At 39.1% G+C, this 16100-nt stretch overlaps 1 protein-coding gene across 3 annotated transcripts in view; it reads left to right on the top strand.

Annotated features, from left to right (window-relative positions):
* NCOA7 (nuclear receptor coactivator 7) overlaps positions 1 to 10581 on the top strand; it is a 161422-nt gene extending 150841 nt beyond the window's left edge. For all 3 annotated transcript variants that reach the window (XM_012475709.2, XM_012475707.2, XM_012475710.3), the window contains 5 exons: positions 286 to 411; positions 1981 to 2133; positions 7169 to 7264; positions 7672 to 7745; positions 8128 to 10581. In XM_012475709.2, the coding sequence (XP_012331132.1) occupies positions 286 to 411; positions 1981 to 2133; positions 7169 to 7264; positions 7672 to 7745; positions 8128 to 8263 (585 nt within the window). In that variant the 3' untranslated portion in view covers positions 8264 to 10581. The remainder of the gene's footprint in view (positions 1 to 285; positions 412 to 1980; positions 2134 to 7168; positions 7265 to 7671; positions 7746 to 8127) is intronic.
* The last annotated feature ends 5519 nt before the right edge of the window (positions 10582 to 16100 follow it).

Raw genomic sequence — 16100 nt, 5'->3', positions numbered from 1 at the left:
TCAGACTGGTCTCGAACTCCTGACCTCGTGATCCGCCCACCTCAGCTTCCCAAAGTGCTGGGATTACAGGTGCGAGCCACCTTGCCCAGCCAACTGTACTGTCTTAAATTGTGCCTTTGTTCTGAAATTGAAAAATTAGCCATTTCCCCAAAGTCCTGTTCCATTGATCTCCTGCCGCTGAAGCACCACCTTTTCAGGCAGTGGTGTCCCTGGAGTGGTTTTTTTTGTTAGCAGTTAGAAGAAAAGCCAATAAGTTATTTTTCTTGGCTTCTTTTCTCATTTCAGATCATCACCGTTGAGGAGGCAAAGCGTAGGAAGAGCACATGCAGCTACTATGAAGACGAGGACGAGGAGGTGCTGCCCGTCCTGCGGCCCCCCAGCGCACTCCTGGAGAACATGCACATTGAGCAGGTGGGCTCACCCTGGCCACCAAGGGGGAGGGGGGTTCCTAGGCTTTAGGAAACATTTCCCTTGGCCAGGCACGGTGGCTTACGCCTGTATTCCCTGCACTTTGGGAGGCCAGGGCGTGCAGAGTTTGAGACCAGACTGACCAACATGGCAAAACCCTGTCTCTACTATAAATACAAAAATTAGCCAGGCTCGGGAGGCTGAGACAGGAGAATTGCTCAAGCCCAGAAGGCAGAGGTTGCAGTGAGCCGAGATCGCACTGTACTCCAGCCTGGGTAACAGAGGCGACTCTGTCTCAAAAATAAAAAAATTCCCATCCCTGAAAGCATTTGTCCTTCTCCCTTGGGCTGAAGGATGAAGCTTGTGTGGAAAGAGGATTGCCAGCAGCCCACTGAGGCCAGTGCCCCCTGCTCTGCCTCTGAAAAGTCGCATTCCCCACTGCCTTGGTAGTACAAGGAGTTGGTCAGACACTAACATCCTTCTCTCAAACCTGAAGGAAAAGCCATTTCTAATTCTTAAAAAGTAAAAGTTTTAAGTGCCCTACCATAGTCCTAATGCACTTAAAAAGGATCCAAATATATCCTTGTAATTATTGCGGAGTTCCAATAGCATTGATGTATAGGGCTCAATAAAAGCAATATAACAAATACACTCTGCTTGCTTTATGAAAAATACCTACTTTTAGGACAGTTTTTCCTTTTTCTATAATATTCTTTGTGTACTTCTTTAGTTTCTGAATGTTTACTTGGAATTTATAAAGTATTATAATACACTTATGTTTTAACTGTAGTAAGGAATTTCTGGCATTTCCTTCATCAGTTAGCTTAGAGACCAGAATTTGGAGACCTTAAAGAATCATTAAGTTCAGCTCCCTAGTTTACTGAGGAACCACTAAAGACCCAGGAAAACCAAGAAGCTTGACCAAGTAGTTATAGAGGTGTGGGATTCACATAGACACTGGAACTGATTTTCAGCACTTTGAAGACTCAGCATTTCATGGCCTCCTTTGGTAATATTCTTGAAGAGATGTACATTATCGGTTATTTATGGCCAAGTTTAAACTAAATATTGATGCAGGTGAAAGATATAGGTGCAATAAGAACAGACAACATCTGACTTCTAACACTAAACATCCCTGTTTTTTTGCTCTCACTTCTGTGGAAAGCTGCAGTCATCAGTAGCAGTTCTGAGCCTCTGAGTGTTTAGAAAGAAAAATTGGGAAAATATGAGCTGTTTGGTAAAAGCCAGGTTGAAATGGAAAGGAAGGGCATGTGTCTAGTTTATACCCATTTATCCAGCTTGATCTGTGTCTTCAAACATATAGTGGGATGGGGACTCCATAGTCATGTCCCTGAATGGGAAAACACCTCCTGGGCAGTATGCTTGCCAAGGTAAACACTGTCAAGCAATCATTTTCTTGGTTTATAATAGCAAATATTTGCCAGAGTGAGGAGGGGCACTATGTAAGTATATGATACTGAGTTTGAGCAGCAGACATTTGTTCTGTGCCACATGTTCATGAGCAATTTGTGTGTGGACCGTCTGTTTACATCTCTTTCTTTGGCTTTGTAGCTGGCCCGACGCCTTCCTGCAAGGGTGCAAGGGTATCCATGGAGACTGGCCTATAGCACATTAGAGCACGGGACCAGCTTGAAGACACTCTACCGGAAATCGGCATCACTAGACAGTCCTGTCCTGTTGGTCATCAAAGATATGGATAATCAGGTAAAGCCTGTTCCTCTTATAAATAAGATTTTTTAATGATAATTTTTCAAAATTCCCAACAGTAAAGAGACTAGTAACATACACTCTCATCACCCAGATTCCACAGTTAACAGGATTTTGCCTTCTCTTTTTTTTCATATTTGTTTTTTCTCTGCTGAAGTATTTTGAAGTAAATCCCAATCATTATGGCATTTCACCCCCGCATATTTCAGAATCAACTCCAAAATGAAAATGGATTATACTTCCAAATACAGTCACATTCTGAGGAGCTTTTTTCAGTCACCATGCAGTAGAAAAGTATAATGATATCCTACAGCCTAAAAGCTGGAAAGTTGGGGTAGAGTGAGATCTGAATTTGAAGGTAGTTGCAGAAATAAGTTCCAGTGCCATACCAGGACCTTTCCCAGGTAGCCAGAGTAGTGCCCACAAACCTTGCCTGCATTTTGGATGTAATGGAGAGCCAGTCAAGGCCATGATGTGTTGTGCCTGAGGAGCCCAACTGCTAAGAAACCGCAGAGAATGCACTGTACCATTCCCGATTGCACTTTTGCCCGTGTTACCATTGGTCTTTCTTGGAGGTACTAGTGAAAACTAGTTATTACCCCTGTCTACCCTGCTCTTCTGCAAGTCAACTTGGAATACGAGTGAAATCTCTCCAGGTTTTTTTCAGTCACTTTCCAGTCAGTCTCTTGCATCGTGAAAGGAAGGCATCATTCACATCTGCTCATTGCTGATTTCAGTTTGATCTGTGTTTTATTAAGAAATTCCTTTAAGATTGTAAGATGTGGCATTAAGCAGATTTTCTGGCATTGAAGCAGATTTTACCTGACATTCATTCATTAATTTATTAATTCATCCATTCAGCAAATATCTAATTAGTACCTGCTAGGTGCTAGGCACTATTAAGCATTGGGGAGCTTACTGTGAAGCACAAAATTTTTATACTGAGACATGTCACATTGTAATGAGCCGTATACATAGGATCATTTTAGGGGAAACAGAACTTTGCTGTCATGATTTGTCTTGGGAAAAATTAGGGAACAAATGGGGGGAACCAAAGACATCTTTCTTAACAGTGATCTTTGTGACTTTATTGTAATATTGTAGTTTAAGAGTGTGGGAAGAAATTTAGCTATCATTGTACGCTTGTTATTTCCTGATTGATGATATTTTGCTTAATAATGATCCAAGCTGAAAAGTGGGTAGAGTCAAGATAAAAAATTAAAATAATGATAACAGTTGGTTTAAAATGGACTCAGGAATTTAGTGAAATGTTTGAGAATTGGATGTTATGTTTTAGATGAAGTATGGCTATATTATCCTAGACCACACATACAGACTCTCACCTAAGGATGGTTTAGTTGTCCTATTTATTTACTAAAATATCACACTTGTTGAGGAATGTGATGGTTTACACAGAACAGATATTGATGAAGCACAGTTTTACCAACCTTCCTGTGAGATTGTGAAGGAGGCCTACAGCTGAAGGTTACAGTCTTGTCACTTGGTGGAGTCTTGTTGAATCATGTACCCTGGAGTCACTTGGTTCATTTGAGGATAACCAGTCACAACTTTGCTTTCTGCACCCCATCTACCCCGAAGGGGAAAGTGTGGCTTTGCTGTGTTTGAGGACATGATAGAACAACACCTGTAAGTGTATCTGAAAATGAATTCTATGAAATTCTGTTATAAAAATATTACATATGTAGAGTGGCAGCAGTGAGGAATTCCACAGAATCAGTCCCCAGTGAAAGAACCATGGCTGGTAGAAATGATAAAAACAACAATCACTTAAAGTCTCTGGGCATTATTCTAAGGGCATACAGCAAGTGAGGGACTATTTATTCAAGAAAATCTAATTAACCTCCAGTCATTACAGTGGGATTCTGTGGCACTTGAGGCACAACTCTCTTGCTTCCCTAACCACCAAGTGAGACTGACAGTGATTCCACTCTGGGCATGTGTGGCCAAGAAGATGGTGCACTCTCTTCCCACAGCTGCCTGTCAAGGGTTATGGTATCCCTCTCTCGCTGCATTTCTTATCTCCCACCCAAGATCCGTGTTTCTTAGACTAAAATCCAGGCAAGTGTGTCCTAGAGGTAGGGGGCTTTCTTCTTCTACCCACCCTCCACTCACAGGGCCATGCTCTACCATAGGCACAGCAGGCCGAGAATACAGGAGTCTCTACTGCTCTTGTTTCAGCTCACAGGGCAGAAGTTTTGCACTAGATGAGGCAAGGCAAGACCAAGGCTGCTGTCACTGTCTAGGTCCTGGCTTCAGAGCAGTGGGTTAGAGATATTTTTCCAAGGGGAAGAGGGAGGCCACAGGACATAGAGTTCTAAAGCTCTACCCAAAGGAGCACACTTTGTTTAGACACATATGAGGGCACTCTAGAAAACAATGAGAATTTTGGTGGTAAACAAGAAGAAGGTTGTAGCCATGAAGGCAACAAATTGAACTGTAGACCATCTGCTTTACCAGAGAGATCCAAGAAGAGAGACAGCTAAGGAGAGCCTTTCTGGAGTCAGGGTAAACTTCATAGTCTGGCCAAAGAAACTATCCATGCAAAGGAACCTACGTTTAATTGAATCAGACTGTGGAGTATAGCACCAGACATTGTTGAAAACAATAGAGCAGTCATCAGACAGTTAGGAGAGACTAATTATTAACTCCTAGTTAGGTGTGTAAATATTACTCCTATATTGCTCTATTACATCTTTTAACTTTTTGTGGTACTGTTATGCATGTTACATCTGTATATAAACAAATACAGCAGTAGCTTGTTGTGATTACTATATTACGTAATTTTATATCTGCTAAGGAAGTTGAGAGAAGAAAAGAGAGCTAATGTACGTTTATATGTTTTGTTGTATGACCATCCTTTTATCATTTCTAGATTCTTTATTCCCTTGGATTCCTTTGTTCTGCTATTGCTAAATATATTACATTTTTATATGGTATAGGCTAACAATGCTATTATAGAAAAGTTGTTTTATGCAATTTCTTTTTAAATACATTAATAGAAAAAAAGAAAAAAAAATTTCTCATAATCACAATGCAATAGACCTAACAAAATTAACAGTAATTCCCTAATACCCAGCCCTTAGTCTTTAAGTGCATTTCCAGAATTGCTAAGAAAATTTTAGCTAAGAAGCCAGGCATGGTGGCTCACGCCCATAATCCCAGCACTTTGGGAGGCCAAGGCAGGTGGATCACCTGAGGTCAGGAGTTCGAGACCAGCCTGCCAACATGGTGAAACCCCATCTCTACTAAAAATACAAAAATTAGCTGAACATGGTGGCGTGTGCCTGTTATCCCAGCTACTTGGGAGGCTGAGGCAGGAGAATTGCTTGAACCAGAGAAGTGGAGGTTGCAGTGGGTTGAGATCATGCCACTGCACTCCAGTTGGCGACAGAGCAAGACTCCATCTCAGACAAAAAAAGAAAAGGAAAATTTTAGCTAAGGAAGAAAATAATTATTTAAAATTATGTGGATGGTGCGAAAGTAAAGAGGACTTTTCTTACTGACTGATCAGAGAGGGACTCATTTTCTTCCATGTATGGCTATTGCCATTTTTATCATATTTTAACACCATGCTTTTAAAAATAGATATCTATTTCAATTGTATTTTAGTTCTTTTCCTAGAAGATCACCAGAAGGGCAAAGGATTTACTGTGCTATATTTCTTTGTTCTTAGCAGCTCTAAGGAAAGGTTCGATAGCAGGAAGCATGAAAAATACTGGCTAGAAAGAGTTTCTAGCCCTCTACCTAATACTTAGCATTACAAGTGGTCAGGAATTGAGTGTAAGTGGTGAAGAAGACAGCACACAGAGATTGTGATCTAATTGAAATAATTTTTGAAAAATGCTGTGACATTTTTTCAGATAACCTATGTTTAAAGCAATGTTCCTCAAGTGGGATTTGAAATAGGAAGAATGTCGGAATCACCTAGGGACATTTTCAAAATACATATGCGCTCCCCTGCAAGTGCTGATCAGGATCCGAACAGAGGGATGAGATGCTGAGGCAGTTGGTGTACACATTCTGAAAACACTACTACTCTTGTAGCTTGGCTGTCCTCGTATCCCCCAACAAGAAAAAGTAGAAGAACCGTTGACTTAAACACATCTAAATCGCCTTTCTTGTTCCTTAAAAGTCACTTTGAACTAAAATATAGTAAATCAGTCATTTTAAAAATATAGTTTTAATTTGGCTGGGCATGGTGGCTCATGCCTGTAATCCCAGTACTTTGGGAGGCCAAGCTAGGTAGATCACAAGGTCAGGAGTTCAAGACAAGCCTGGCCAGCATGGTGCAACCCCGTCTCTACTAAAAATACAAAAAAAAAAAATTAGCCAGGTATGGTGGCACGTGCCTGTAGTCCCACCTATTCAGGAGGCTGAGGCAGGAGAATTGCTTGAACCCAGCAGGCAGAGGTTGCAGTGAGCCGAGTTTGCACCACTGCACTCCAGCCTGGTGACAGAGAGAGACTCTGTCTCAAAAAATAAAAGGATATAGTTTTAATTTAATAAGCATATTAATAATTCATTGTTACAAATCAAAAGAAATGAAAGTTTATTTTCTCTGGGGAAATGCCCAGCCATGATTCCACTTATAAAATACGTAAAAGATGTGACTTTGTTGTCCCAAGCATTCATTTCTGTGTGCAAGATATATCTTGTTGTTGCCTAATGTTTCTATTATGTTATGCATATTCAGTAACAGAAATTTGTCTCCATAGTGAACTTTGGAAGTCTTTTAAAATTGGAACAAATTGTTGGCCTTTAACAAACATGTTCTCTGAGCTTTGTCAGATCAATTTTGCATGCACCAGGAAGCCTGGCCACTTGGGTTCCAATTAGAGCTGAGGATATTTGTTTATCCTTTTATTGGTGATCTTTTTAAATTTGAGTGCCAATTTAGTAAATCTTTGCTGAAATAGATCTCAGAACATGATGTATCAAAAATAGTTCAGAAAGCCTTGCTTTGGGAGATTGAGGTTTGAATGTAGGTAACATTTCTGTTTTCTTTTGACAGATTTTTGGAGCATATGCAACTCATCCTTTCAAGTTCAGTGACCACTATTATGGCACAGGCGAAACTTTTCTCTACACATTCAGCCCTCATTTCAAGGTACCTAGATAGGAGAAATAACCAACTCCCATAGTCACAGTGTCCGCAGTTGGGGAAGCGGGGGATAGGCATTGGGACAACAGCTGTCCTGTAACTTCTCCTCAGTTGACTCTAGGCTGGATCAGCCCTTTATGACTGTAGCTGGCAAACTGCTTAGGGTCCCTGGCCTTCTGGGCTGCTCAGGTTGCGATCCGGAGAGGAGTTGCAGGTCAGAGGTAGCATGTGCCTGAAAGGTCTTCCCTCCTTCATAACCCTTTGGGAGATCTCATTCTGGTGTGGGCCAGGTCTGGCAGTCAGGAGCTTCCTCAGTCAATGGGGTGAGGTGGTTCCCTTTTACACATAGATGCTATTTCATATTTCCTCTTTGCTAAAATGTCTGTTTTCTTTTTATGTGTTTCTTTCCCAAGGTCTTTAAGTGGAGTGGAGAAAATTCGTATTTTATCAATGGAGACATAAGTTCTTTAGAACTTGGCGGTGGAGGGTAAGGTTTTTGTTTTCTTATTGCCATTTTACCACCTGAGTGGGTCTGTTTTGATCCATGTATTTAAAACCTCGGTGTCAGATGATTTTAACTAATCCATGTGCTTAGATGAATTAGGACAGTGGTCCAACACATGACACTTAAGAATCAAAGGTAGAATTATTTATTTATATGTCTAAATTAGGCACTGTTACCACTTATATTTTAGTAAGACTGGTCATTTAAATGAAATAAAGGAAATGTACCATGCCTTTATAAGCAGTTTAGAATTTTGCCTGTCTACAATATAAAGGAAAGAAGATGGGAGCAAAAGAGAACAGAAGGTGAGCCGTGTACCATGTAAGATAGAAGTGTTTTCACCTTTTTTTTAAAACCTTTTCAGGGGACGATTTGGTTTATGGCTAGATGCCGATTTATACCACGGACGAAGCAACTCTTGCAGCACTTTCAATAATGATATTCTTTCCAAAAAGGAAGACTTCATAGTTCAGGATCTAGAGGTGTGGGCATTCGAGTGAAATTTAGACTGCCTTAAAATATACCATTAAAAAGACTGGGTTCGATCAGCCCTCCTAAAGCTGGCTGGAAGAAGACGCCCCAGCCCAGGCTGCCTCATCCCACCCAATGCTTCCTTTCCGCCATCATCTCAGAGCATGAGCACATTGCAGAAAGATTCAGGAAGGTACATGTGGAGGGCAGACATGGAAGAAAGAAATTTGAAATCCAGGTTGTGGAAAGACTTTGGACTTACACTTCCTTCAAATCCAACAGTGAGGAATCAGAGTGTTTATAGATATGAGTTGAATGCAATTTTTATTTTTGGTAACTGTGAAAAAAAAGATACTGTGGATATATACATGCCTTGTGTATTTATCAGCATAATTTTCATTACCAAAATGTACAGCTATTATTTGCCATGGAAAAAGTTAGTCTCATTTAGAAAAATGGAAAGTGCACAGCACTTAAAGGGAATATATGAGATTTTTTTTTTAAAAGAAACTTTTATTTATTATTGTATATTGTCTGAAATGTGTTGGCAGTTTTTTTTTCTTTTAATGTGTCAAATCTTGAAATATTAAATGAATACATTTTGTGCTATGTTTTGGGAACAAATCTGTTTGATTTATATAGTTTTATATTGAATTTTTTTTGCCCTCATTGTTTAGGGTGATAGGTCTTAAGCAGCGTATGTCTATATATCTGTATGTGGATATATAGAGATATATGTGTGTGTATGAATATGTACATATACATATATATGAGTGTATAATTCTAAATTTCTAAAAACTCATTATGAATATTCATCAATTTGACTATTATAGGCCAGCTTTCCATGTAGTCAAAAAAAGGGTACATTTTTAGTTACTTACCTTGAAAATATTTGTGTGAAGAAGAAACCATTTCTCAGTCTTAAGTTCATATTTATAGAAATGAAAACCTTTGTGAACCTAGACTTAGAACAAATCCTGCTTTTGAAAAGAAAATGTTTTGCTTCTTATAAGATCATTTGTGTTAATAACAAAAACTTTATTTTCGTAGTGTTCTTTGTATAACTTTTTCAAGCTTTTACATCAATGAGCAGACCTCTGTCTTAAAAGGGACTCAGTGTATTAATTTCTGCATTTTTAAAATCAAATGAAGAAAACATCAAATTGGACCAATTGTCTTGGTTTCTAGACTCATTTATTTGAGAAAAAAAACAATACAAAGAAATGCATTCATATTAAAATTGAAATAGAAAGGAAAACCTATTTTTAAGATATCAGCCTATTTTGACATGATAAAACATCTATTAAATAATAATAAAGGGCTGGGCGCTGTGGCTCACGCCTGTAATCTCAGCATTGTGGGAGGCCAAGGCAGGTGGACGTGGGAGGTCAAGGCGAGCAAATCATTTGAGGTCACCAGTTTGAGACCAGCCTGGCCAACTTGATGAAATCCTGTCTCTACCAAAAGTATAAAAATTAGCTAGGGGTGTGATAGGTGCGTGTAATCCCAGCTACTCAGGAGGCTGAGGCAGGAGAATTGCTTGAACCTGGGAGGCAGAGGTTGCAGTGAGCCAAGATCACATCACTGCACTCCAGCCTGGATGACAGCGAGACTCTCTCTCAAAAATAATAGTAAAGATTTACTTAACCAATATTATTGATTTTTATGAAAGCCAAAGACTGGTTGCTAGTGGGAAAAATTTTCAGATAATAGCCAAGGCTTCAAAATGGTCTGTCATTAATTATTTCCCCAGTAATTTTTGAAAGGCAAAATGTATAACAAGTACTATTTACATATCTGCATTAAAAAAAAATTCTTAGAATATTTCCTTTACATTATTCTTCTGTTTTAGACAATTTGTAAAAGAAAACAGATTGTCCAATGGCCTCCTGTCAGATCACCAATTATTATACCCACTTATATTCCATGCACATTTAAATGAATGCTATAAAATTTTAAATCTGTAGCCTGAGTGTACATTTCACTCAAGTTCTACTGAGAACTGAGTGTACTGGCAGTTTTACCTTAACCTGCTTGTTAAATAATGTGTTGGTGTGAGATATCAGGAATGTCTCATGATATGTTTACCATTTATACCATCTGCAACCATATGCTATTAATAAATAAAATGGAAAAAAACAAAATGGTCGTTTTGCATATACTTCACTCTGACCTAGTTTAGTCCATGATACTATACTTGTGAGAGCATATCCAGATGCTGTGTTCTCTATGTAAAACAGTATTGTCCATTCAGAAGAAACGTGTGACCCTTCATTTATGGATATTGACTATGTGTAATGCAGTGCTATCCCAATATTTTCAATAAAGGAATTTATGCATTCAGTGATTTTCTCTCCCAAAGATTCATTCGTCAGGTATTTATTGGGTACCAGAGTTTTTACTTTTGTGAGAGGCTGGTGAAATATCCAAGACTAAACAAGGTCTACAACTCATGTTTTCACTACTGCCCTGGAAACTCCCTCTTCATTCCCTGTAGCCACCCTCCTAATTCTCTCATCAGTTCATGGAAACTGCTCTTGTTATAGTTACCAGAGACAGCTCTTGGCTGTGTCTGCCAGTCTCTTTTCCAGTCTTTCTTGCTGTGCTATAAATGATGACCTCCTCCTCTTGACATCTGTCTTAACCTACTTTGTAATTTCCATGAGGGACACCTTACTCTCTGATACATTTTCTTTGGCATCCTGATACCTGGCCCCTAGATATTGAGCTAGATGAAGACCCCAAGCAGTCTTCATTGCTTCATAATTTCCCAGTTCGTAAGTCCATATCAAAGAACTTGGGTGGGAGGAGACAACCAAATGTTTCTTGAGACTCTGTTGAAAGTGGTTAGATGCATCTTCATGCTACAAGCCACCAGGTACATCCTACACTATTATAAGTGTGTCTTCCCTTTATTTTAGATTTCCCTCTCCTTGATGCCTTTTAAAGTTTTAGAGATACATTGATATGCTTTGACTCTGTGTCCCCACCAACATCTCATCAGAACTGTAATATCCATGTGTTGAAGGAGGGACCTGGTGGGATATGATTGGAACATGGGGGCAGTTTCCCCCATGCTGTTCTTGTGATAATGAGGGAGTTTTCATGAGATCTCATTGTTTCAAAGTGTTTGGTAGTTCCACCCTCACCCTCTCTCTTGTTGCCATGTAAGACGTGTCTTGCTTCCCCTTTGCCTTCCGCCATGACTGTTAAGTTTCCTGATGCCTCCCCAGCCACGTGGAGCTGTGAGTCAATTAAACCTCTTTTCTTTATAAATAACCCAGTCTCAGGGAGTTCTTTATAGCAGTGTGAAAATGGACTAATACATGAAACAGCACTAATGAAAGAATTACTCTCCTTTTGAGGAAGGCATTGAGAATCTTTTAAGCCAGAACGGGGTGTTAAGTTTCATCCTTTTCTTAGGATGCCCAACCTATTTTTACCAATTTAATTTAATGCAAAAGGTAAGGAGGTCAGCAACCAAGGAAATTCCAGAAAACTTAAGAGAAGCACACTCATTTCTTGTGCGTGTATCAAAAGTGCCTTTGACCACTTCCTTCTGCCTAATGAGGTCACATACTCTTTCTCAATCAGGGGAAGCACTAACTTCCCCTGATTGAGAAAGAGCATCACATGCTCTGCTCTCACCTCCTTGCCTATGATCATTATCCATAGTTTACCCCTAACAGAAGGTGTCTTTACTGAAAAGAATTAAGCTTCACAATTCACACCAAACTTTTAAGATCTTACTCCCTTTCTATTTCAAATCTCTAGTGGTTCAGAATAAAAATTATATGGCCTATGAGGTATGGTCAGTCAAGCCATGAAGATGTTGTCTCTTGATAGAATATCTTTGGGGACTTTTTGTTTCTCTCTTAGCACTATTCAAAAGAACGTTCTACAATGATAGAAATGTTTCATGAATTTTCACTGTCCTTAATGATAGCCCACTAGCTACCATACTAATGTTGAACAGTGGAAATGTGTCTTAGGTGACTAAGGAGCTGAAATTTTTATTTAACTTTAGTTTATTTAAATAGCCACACATGCCTGGTAGCTCCCACATTGAACAGCACAGCTCTAGATCAAGATATTGTTGCCAAATCATATTTTTATCAGCAATTAAGTCAGACTATGACTCCTTCACCAGAAGCGAACCTTCAGTTCCAAGCGCCACCTAAGGTTATCTAGTATGTCTCTCATTGTTTAGGTAGTCAGCTTATAAGGTGACCAGAGAGCTGAGATCCCCAACAGTCTTTATAAACTGAGAAATTGGATCTACATAGGATTACTGGTCCCCATCTCTATTCAAAGGTAATGAAAACTGGCCAGGTGGGGTGGCTCATACTGTAATCCCAACACTAGGAGGCTGAGGAGGATGGATCACCTTAGCTCAGGAGTTCGAATCCAGGCTGGACAACATGATGAAAACCTGTCTCTACAAAAAAATAAAAAACGTTGCCAGGTGTGCCAGTGCATGCCTGTAGTCCCAGCTACTCGGGGGCAGAGGCAGGAGGATTGCTTGAGGCTGGGAAATCGAGGCTGCGGTGAACCAAAATCACACCATTGCACTCCAGCCTCTGTGACAGAGGGAAACCCCTTCTCTTAAAAACGAAAGGTAAAGAAAACCTCTCCCAGTGCCCAGGCCTTGTCTGACATGAAGTTTTCCTGGCATGGCCTCCATCATGTGTTTTTGTTCCCGTGCTGGGCATTCTGCTGCTCATGGCAGTGCTGTAGTATGTCATATCCCTTACCAGACACCCTCCACAGTGCAAAATAGTCCACTGAAAATAAAAGCAACGCATTCCTTACACAGAATTGTGCATTCAGTCCCAAACCAACAGGAATAATGGACCTCTCAGAATGCCTCACATGGCGCTATTCAGTGACCAATGAAGATTCAGTGATCAACCTTCCTTACCAAGTTTGGCAACTGGGATGCCCACTAGCCCTTCAAAGAACCTGCTTACACATAGAGTAAGTTTTCAATAGAAACTTGTTAGAATAAAAGGCAATTCAAAAGCCATAGGGGAGAGTCCAGTGGATAACTTTACTATCCTTATTTACCATCAACAAGGCCCCACCATTTCATCAATCCCTTCACTTCTAGGGTTAGAAAAAGTAACCCTGATGTAGCTTGACATAACCCTTGAGGAAAATGCTAAACAAGAAACATGTTCACTGTCAACAAGATTAGGTGATAAAGCATGTCTTCTTGAGCCTCTGCAGCTAAAAAAATATCTTCACCTTGACATCACTTGGAAAATACAGAAATTCAGCCAAACAGTTCAGCTTTCCATCCCCATGATAGTCCTTCTTGGCTTAACCTTATTTTCTACTGACTGATGGATCAGCCACATTTTACCCCACAGTTGCCTGAGATCAGCCCTTTTAGGTTTAAAGACAGCAATTAACAAGAATGTTTCAACAAAGATCTGCTGTTACACTGTGTTGAGGTTTTGTGTCGACCTTGAAAGTTGTTAAAAGGCCCGTTATTATTACTCCATGCCCAACAAGGCCCAGTCTTGTTCTCTTGTACCATCTTGTTTTCTATTAGATCTTCCAGAAGGTCAGAAAAGTGGATAGGTTTGATCTGGAAGTATCCTAGAAAGAGCTTGTGGTATATGATATGAGCCTGTTTGCAGGTTATATAATCATATCACCCAGGTAGACTATGCTAAAGATTTCTAAACACTTCAAGAAGCATGGTTGGGCACAGTGGCTCACGCCTATAATCCCAGCACTTTAGGAGGTGGGGGTGGGCAGATCACTTGAGGTCAGGAGTTCAAGACCAGCCTGGTCAACATGGCAAAACCCTGTCTCTACTAAAAATACAAAAATTAGCCAGGCATGATGGTGGGCACCTCTAATCCCAGCTACTCAGAAGGCTGAGGCAGGAGAATCGCTTGAACCTGGGAGGCGGAGGTTGCAGTGAGCCAAGATCATGTCACTGCACTCCAGCCTGGGTGACAGAGCAAGACTCTGTCTCAAAAAAATAAAAATAAAAAACAAAAAGTCTTCAAGAAGCTCAAAGCATAGTGGTTAAGGTATGGATTCCCCAAAGTCAGGTGTCTAGAGTTTGAATCTCAGCTCTAGAGCTTACTAGCTATGTGACCTTGGTTATTTTACCTCTATCTGCTTCAATTTTCTTATCTGTACTGTGGGGATATTAATAATAATCACCCATGATTATACAATGATTAATGCACTTAAAATAGTGCCTGGCATAAAGTAAGCATTACTAAGCACTAGATAAATAAAATAATGGAGAAATTCCTTCATCTTACGGAGGAATCACCTAATGATATAACTAACAGTTGCAAAGGAAAGTTCATCTTTTGAGATAATAACTTACTCAGTTTTTAAAACTAATTTCAGAAATATTGTAATGACTTATTTGCTGTTCAAATTTTTTTAATTAAGGTTTAGTTTCCTCCTTTCTTAATTGTAAACGTAATAAATGTTCACGGTAAAATTTTCAAACAGTATAGAAGATAATTCAGTAAAAGGTAATGTTTTCCTTCCTGCATCTTCAGTGCTAACAATCACAAAAATTTTGTTTCCTTCTAGAGCATTATTATGCATATATAAGCTAATTTATATCTCCTTCATGTAAACAGAAATGTACTCTATACACTGTTCTTAAGTTTGCCTCTTTAACAATACGATGTGAACATTTTCTATCAATATATGTAGCCGTCTCATCCTTCACTGCATGAGTCTGTCATTGTTTAAACAGTCTTCATTAATGGACTCTTTTTTTGGCTATTACAAACAATTCTTAGGAACATACTTGTATCTAAAACTTGGTGCATTTATGAATTGTATATTTGTAGGATAATTTTTATTAGTGAGAGTGAAAGGGTCTTTTATTTTATAACATGCTATCAATTATTCCTCCTCAAAAATTACATTCATTTACATCAACTGTGTATGAGCATGTCAGTTACTACACACCCTCACCAATACTGGTTATGTTAATCTCTTTTTATTCTTTGCCCAAATGGTATCTATTTTAATTTTCACTCTTTAATCGTAAATGAGGTTGAACATCTTTGCACATGTATTGCCTATTTGTATGTCTTTTTTCCTGAATAGTCTATGTCCTTTGTCCATTATTTTAAGTTATTCATCGTCTTGCTGATTTGTATGTGTTTTTTGTATATTCACAAAATTAGCCCTTTGTCATATATATGGCAAATATTTTGCTAGTTTATATTTTTTAAATATATAACTTTTTTATACATGAGTTTATAATAATTTCTTTTTAGTCAGATTTATCATTTCCTTTATAACTTCTAGAGCATACTTTTTCAAATCAAATCTGAGGACTAAGCTCTGATTTTTTATCTTACCCAAATTCTTACCTAAGGGGTCTGGGGAGTCATGCCTTACAAACTATAAATTATCATCAGATGAGTTTTCTCTCATGCTATATATTGTGACTTACTTTTCAATCTGACTCTGGCATATTATGAGACAAAGAAAAAATATTTAAACCCGAAATATATTTCCTTGCCATACCTTGAAACTGCCCTGTGGTCTCTTGTGGGAAATATCCACATTCTATAGAGCATCCCCTTCCCCCTTTGTTTTCCTTCCTTTCTTTCCAGATCCAGGAGTTAATCAACTAAGAGCCAGGCACCCTTTTAAGTCCAATAGGAAACAATTTACAGCCTACTCTCTCTGAAGGCTGCTGTCTGAGAGCTTCCTCTGCACAATAAAACTTGGTCTCCACGATCCTTTATCTTTAATCTGAACATTCCTTTCTATTGATTCCAGGCCTTTAGACAAACTTAACCAATTTTCAACCAGAAAATGTTTAAATTTTTCTATAGCCCAGAAGGTCCTGCTTTGAGTTGCCCC

Source organism: Aotus nancymaae, unplaced genomic scaffold (assembly GCF_030222135.1).
Source record: "Aotus nancymaae isolate 86718 unplaced genomic scaffold, 86718_ANA_hifiasm-v0.15.2.pri h1tg000040l, whole genome shotgun sequence".
Lineage (NCBI taxonomy): Eukaryota > Metazoa > Chordata > Mammalia > Primates > Aotidae > Aotus > Aotus nancymaae.
This window is presented reverse-complemented; position numbering and strand designations above follow the sequence as displayed.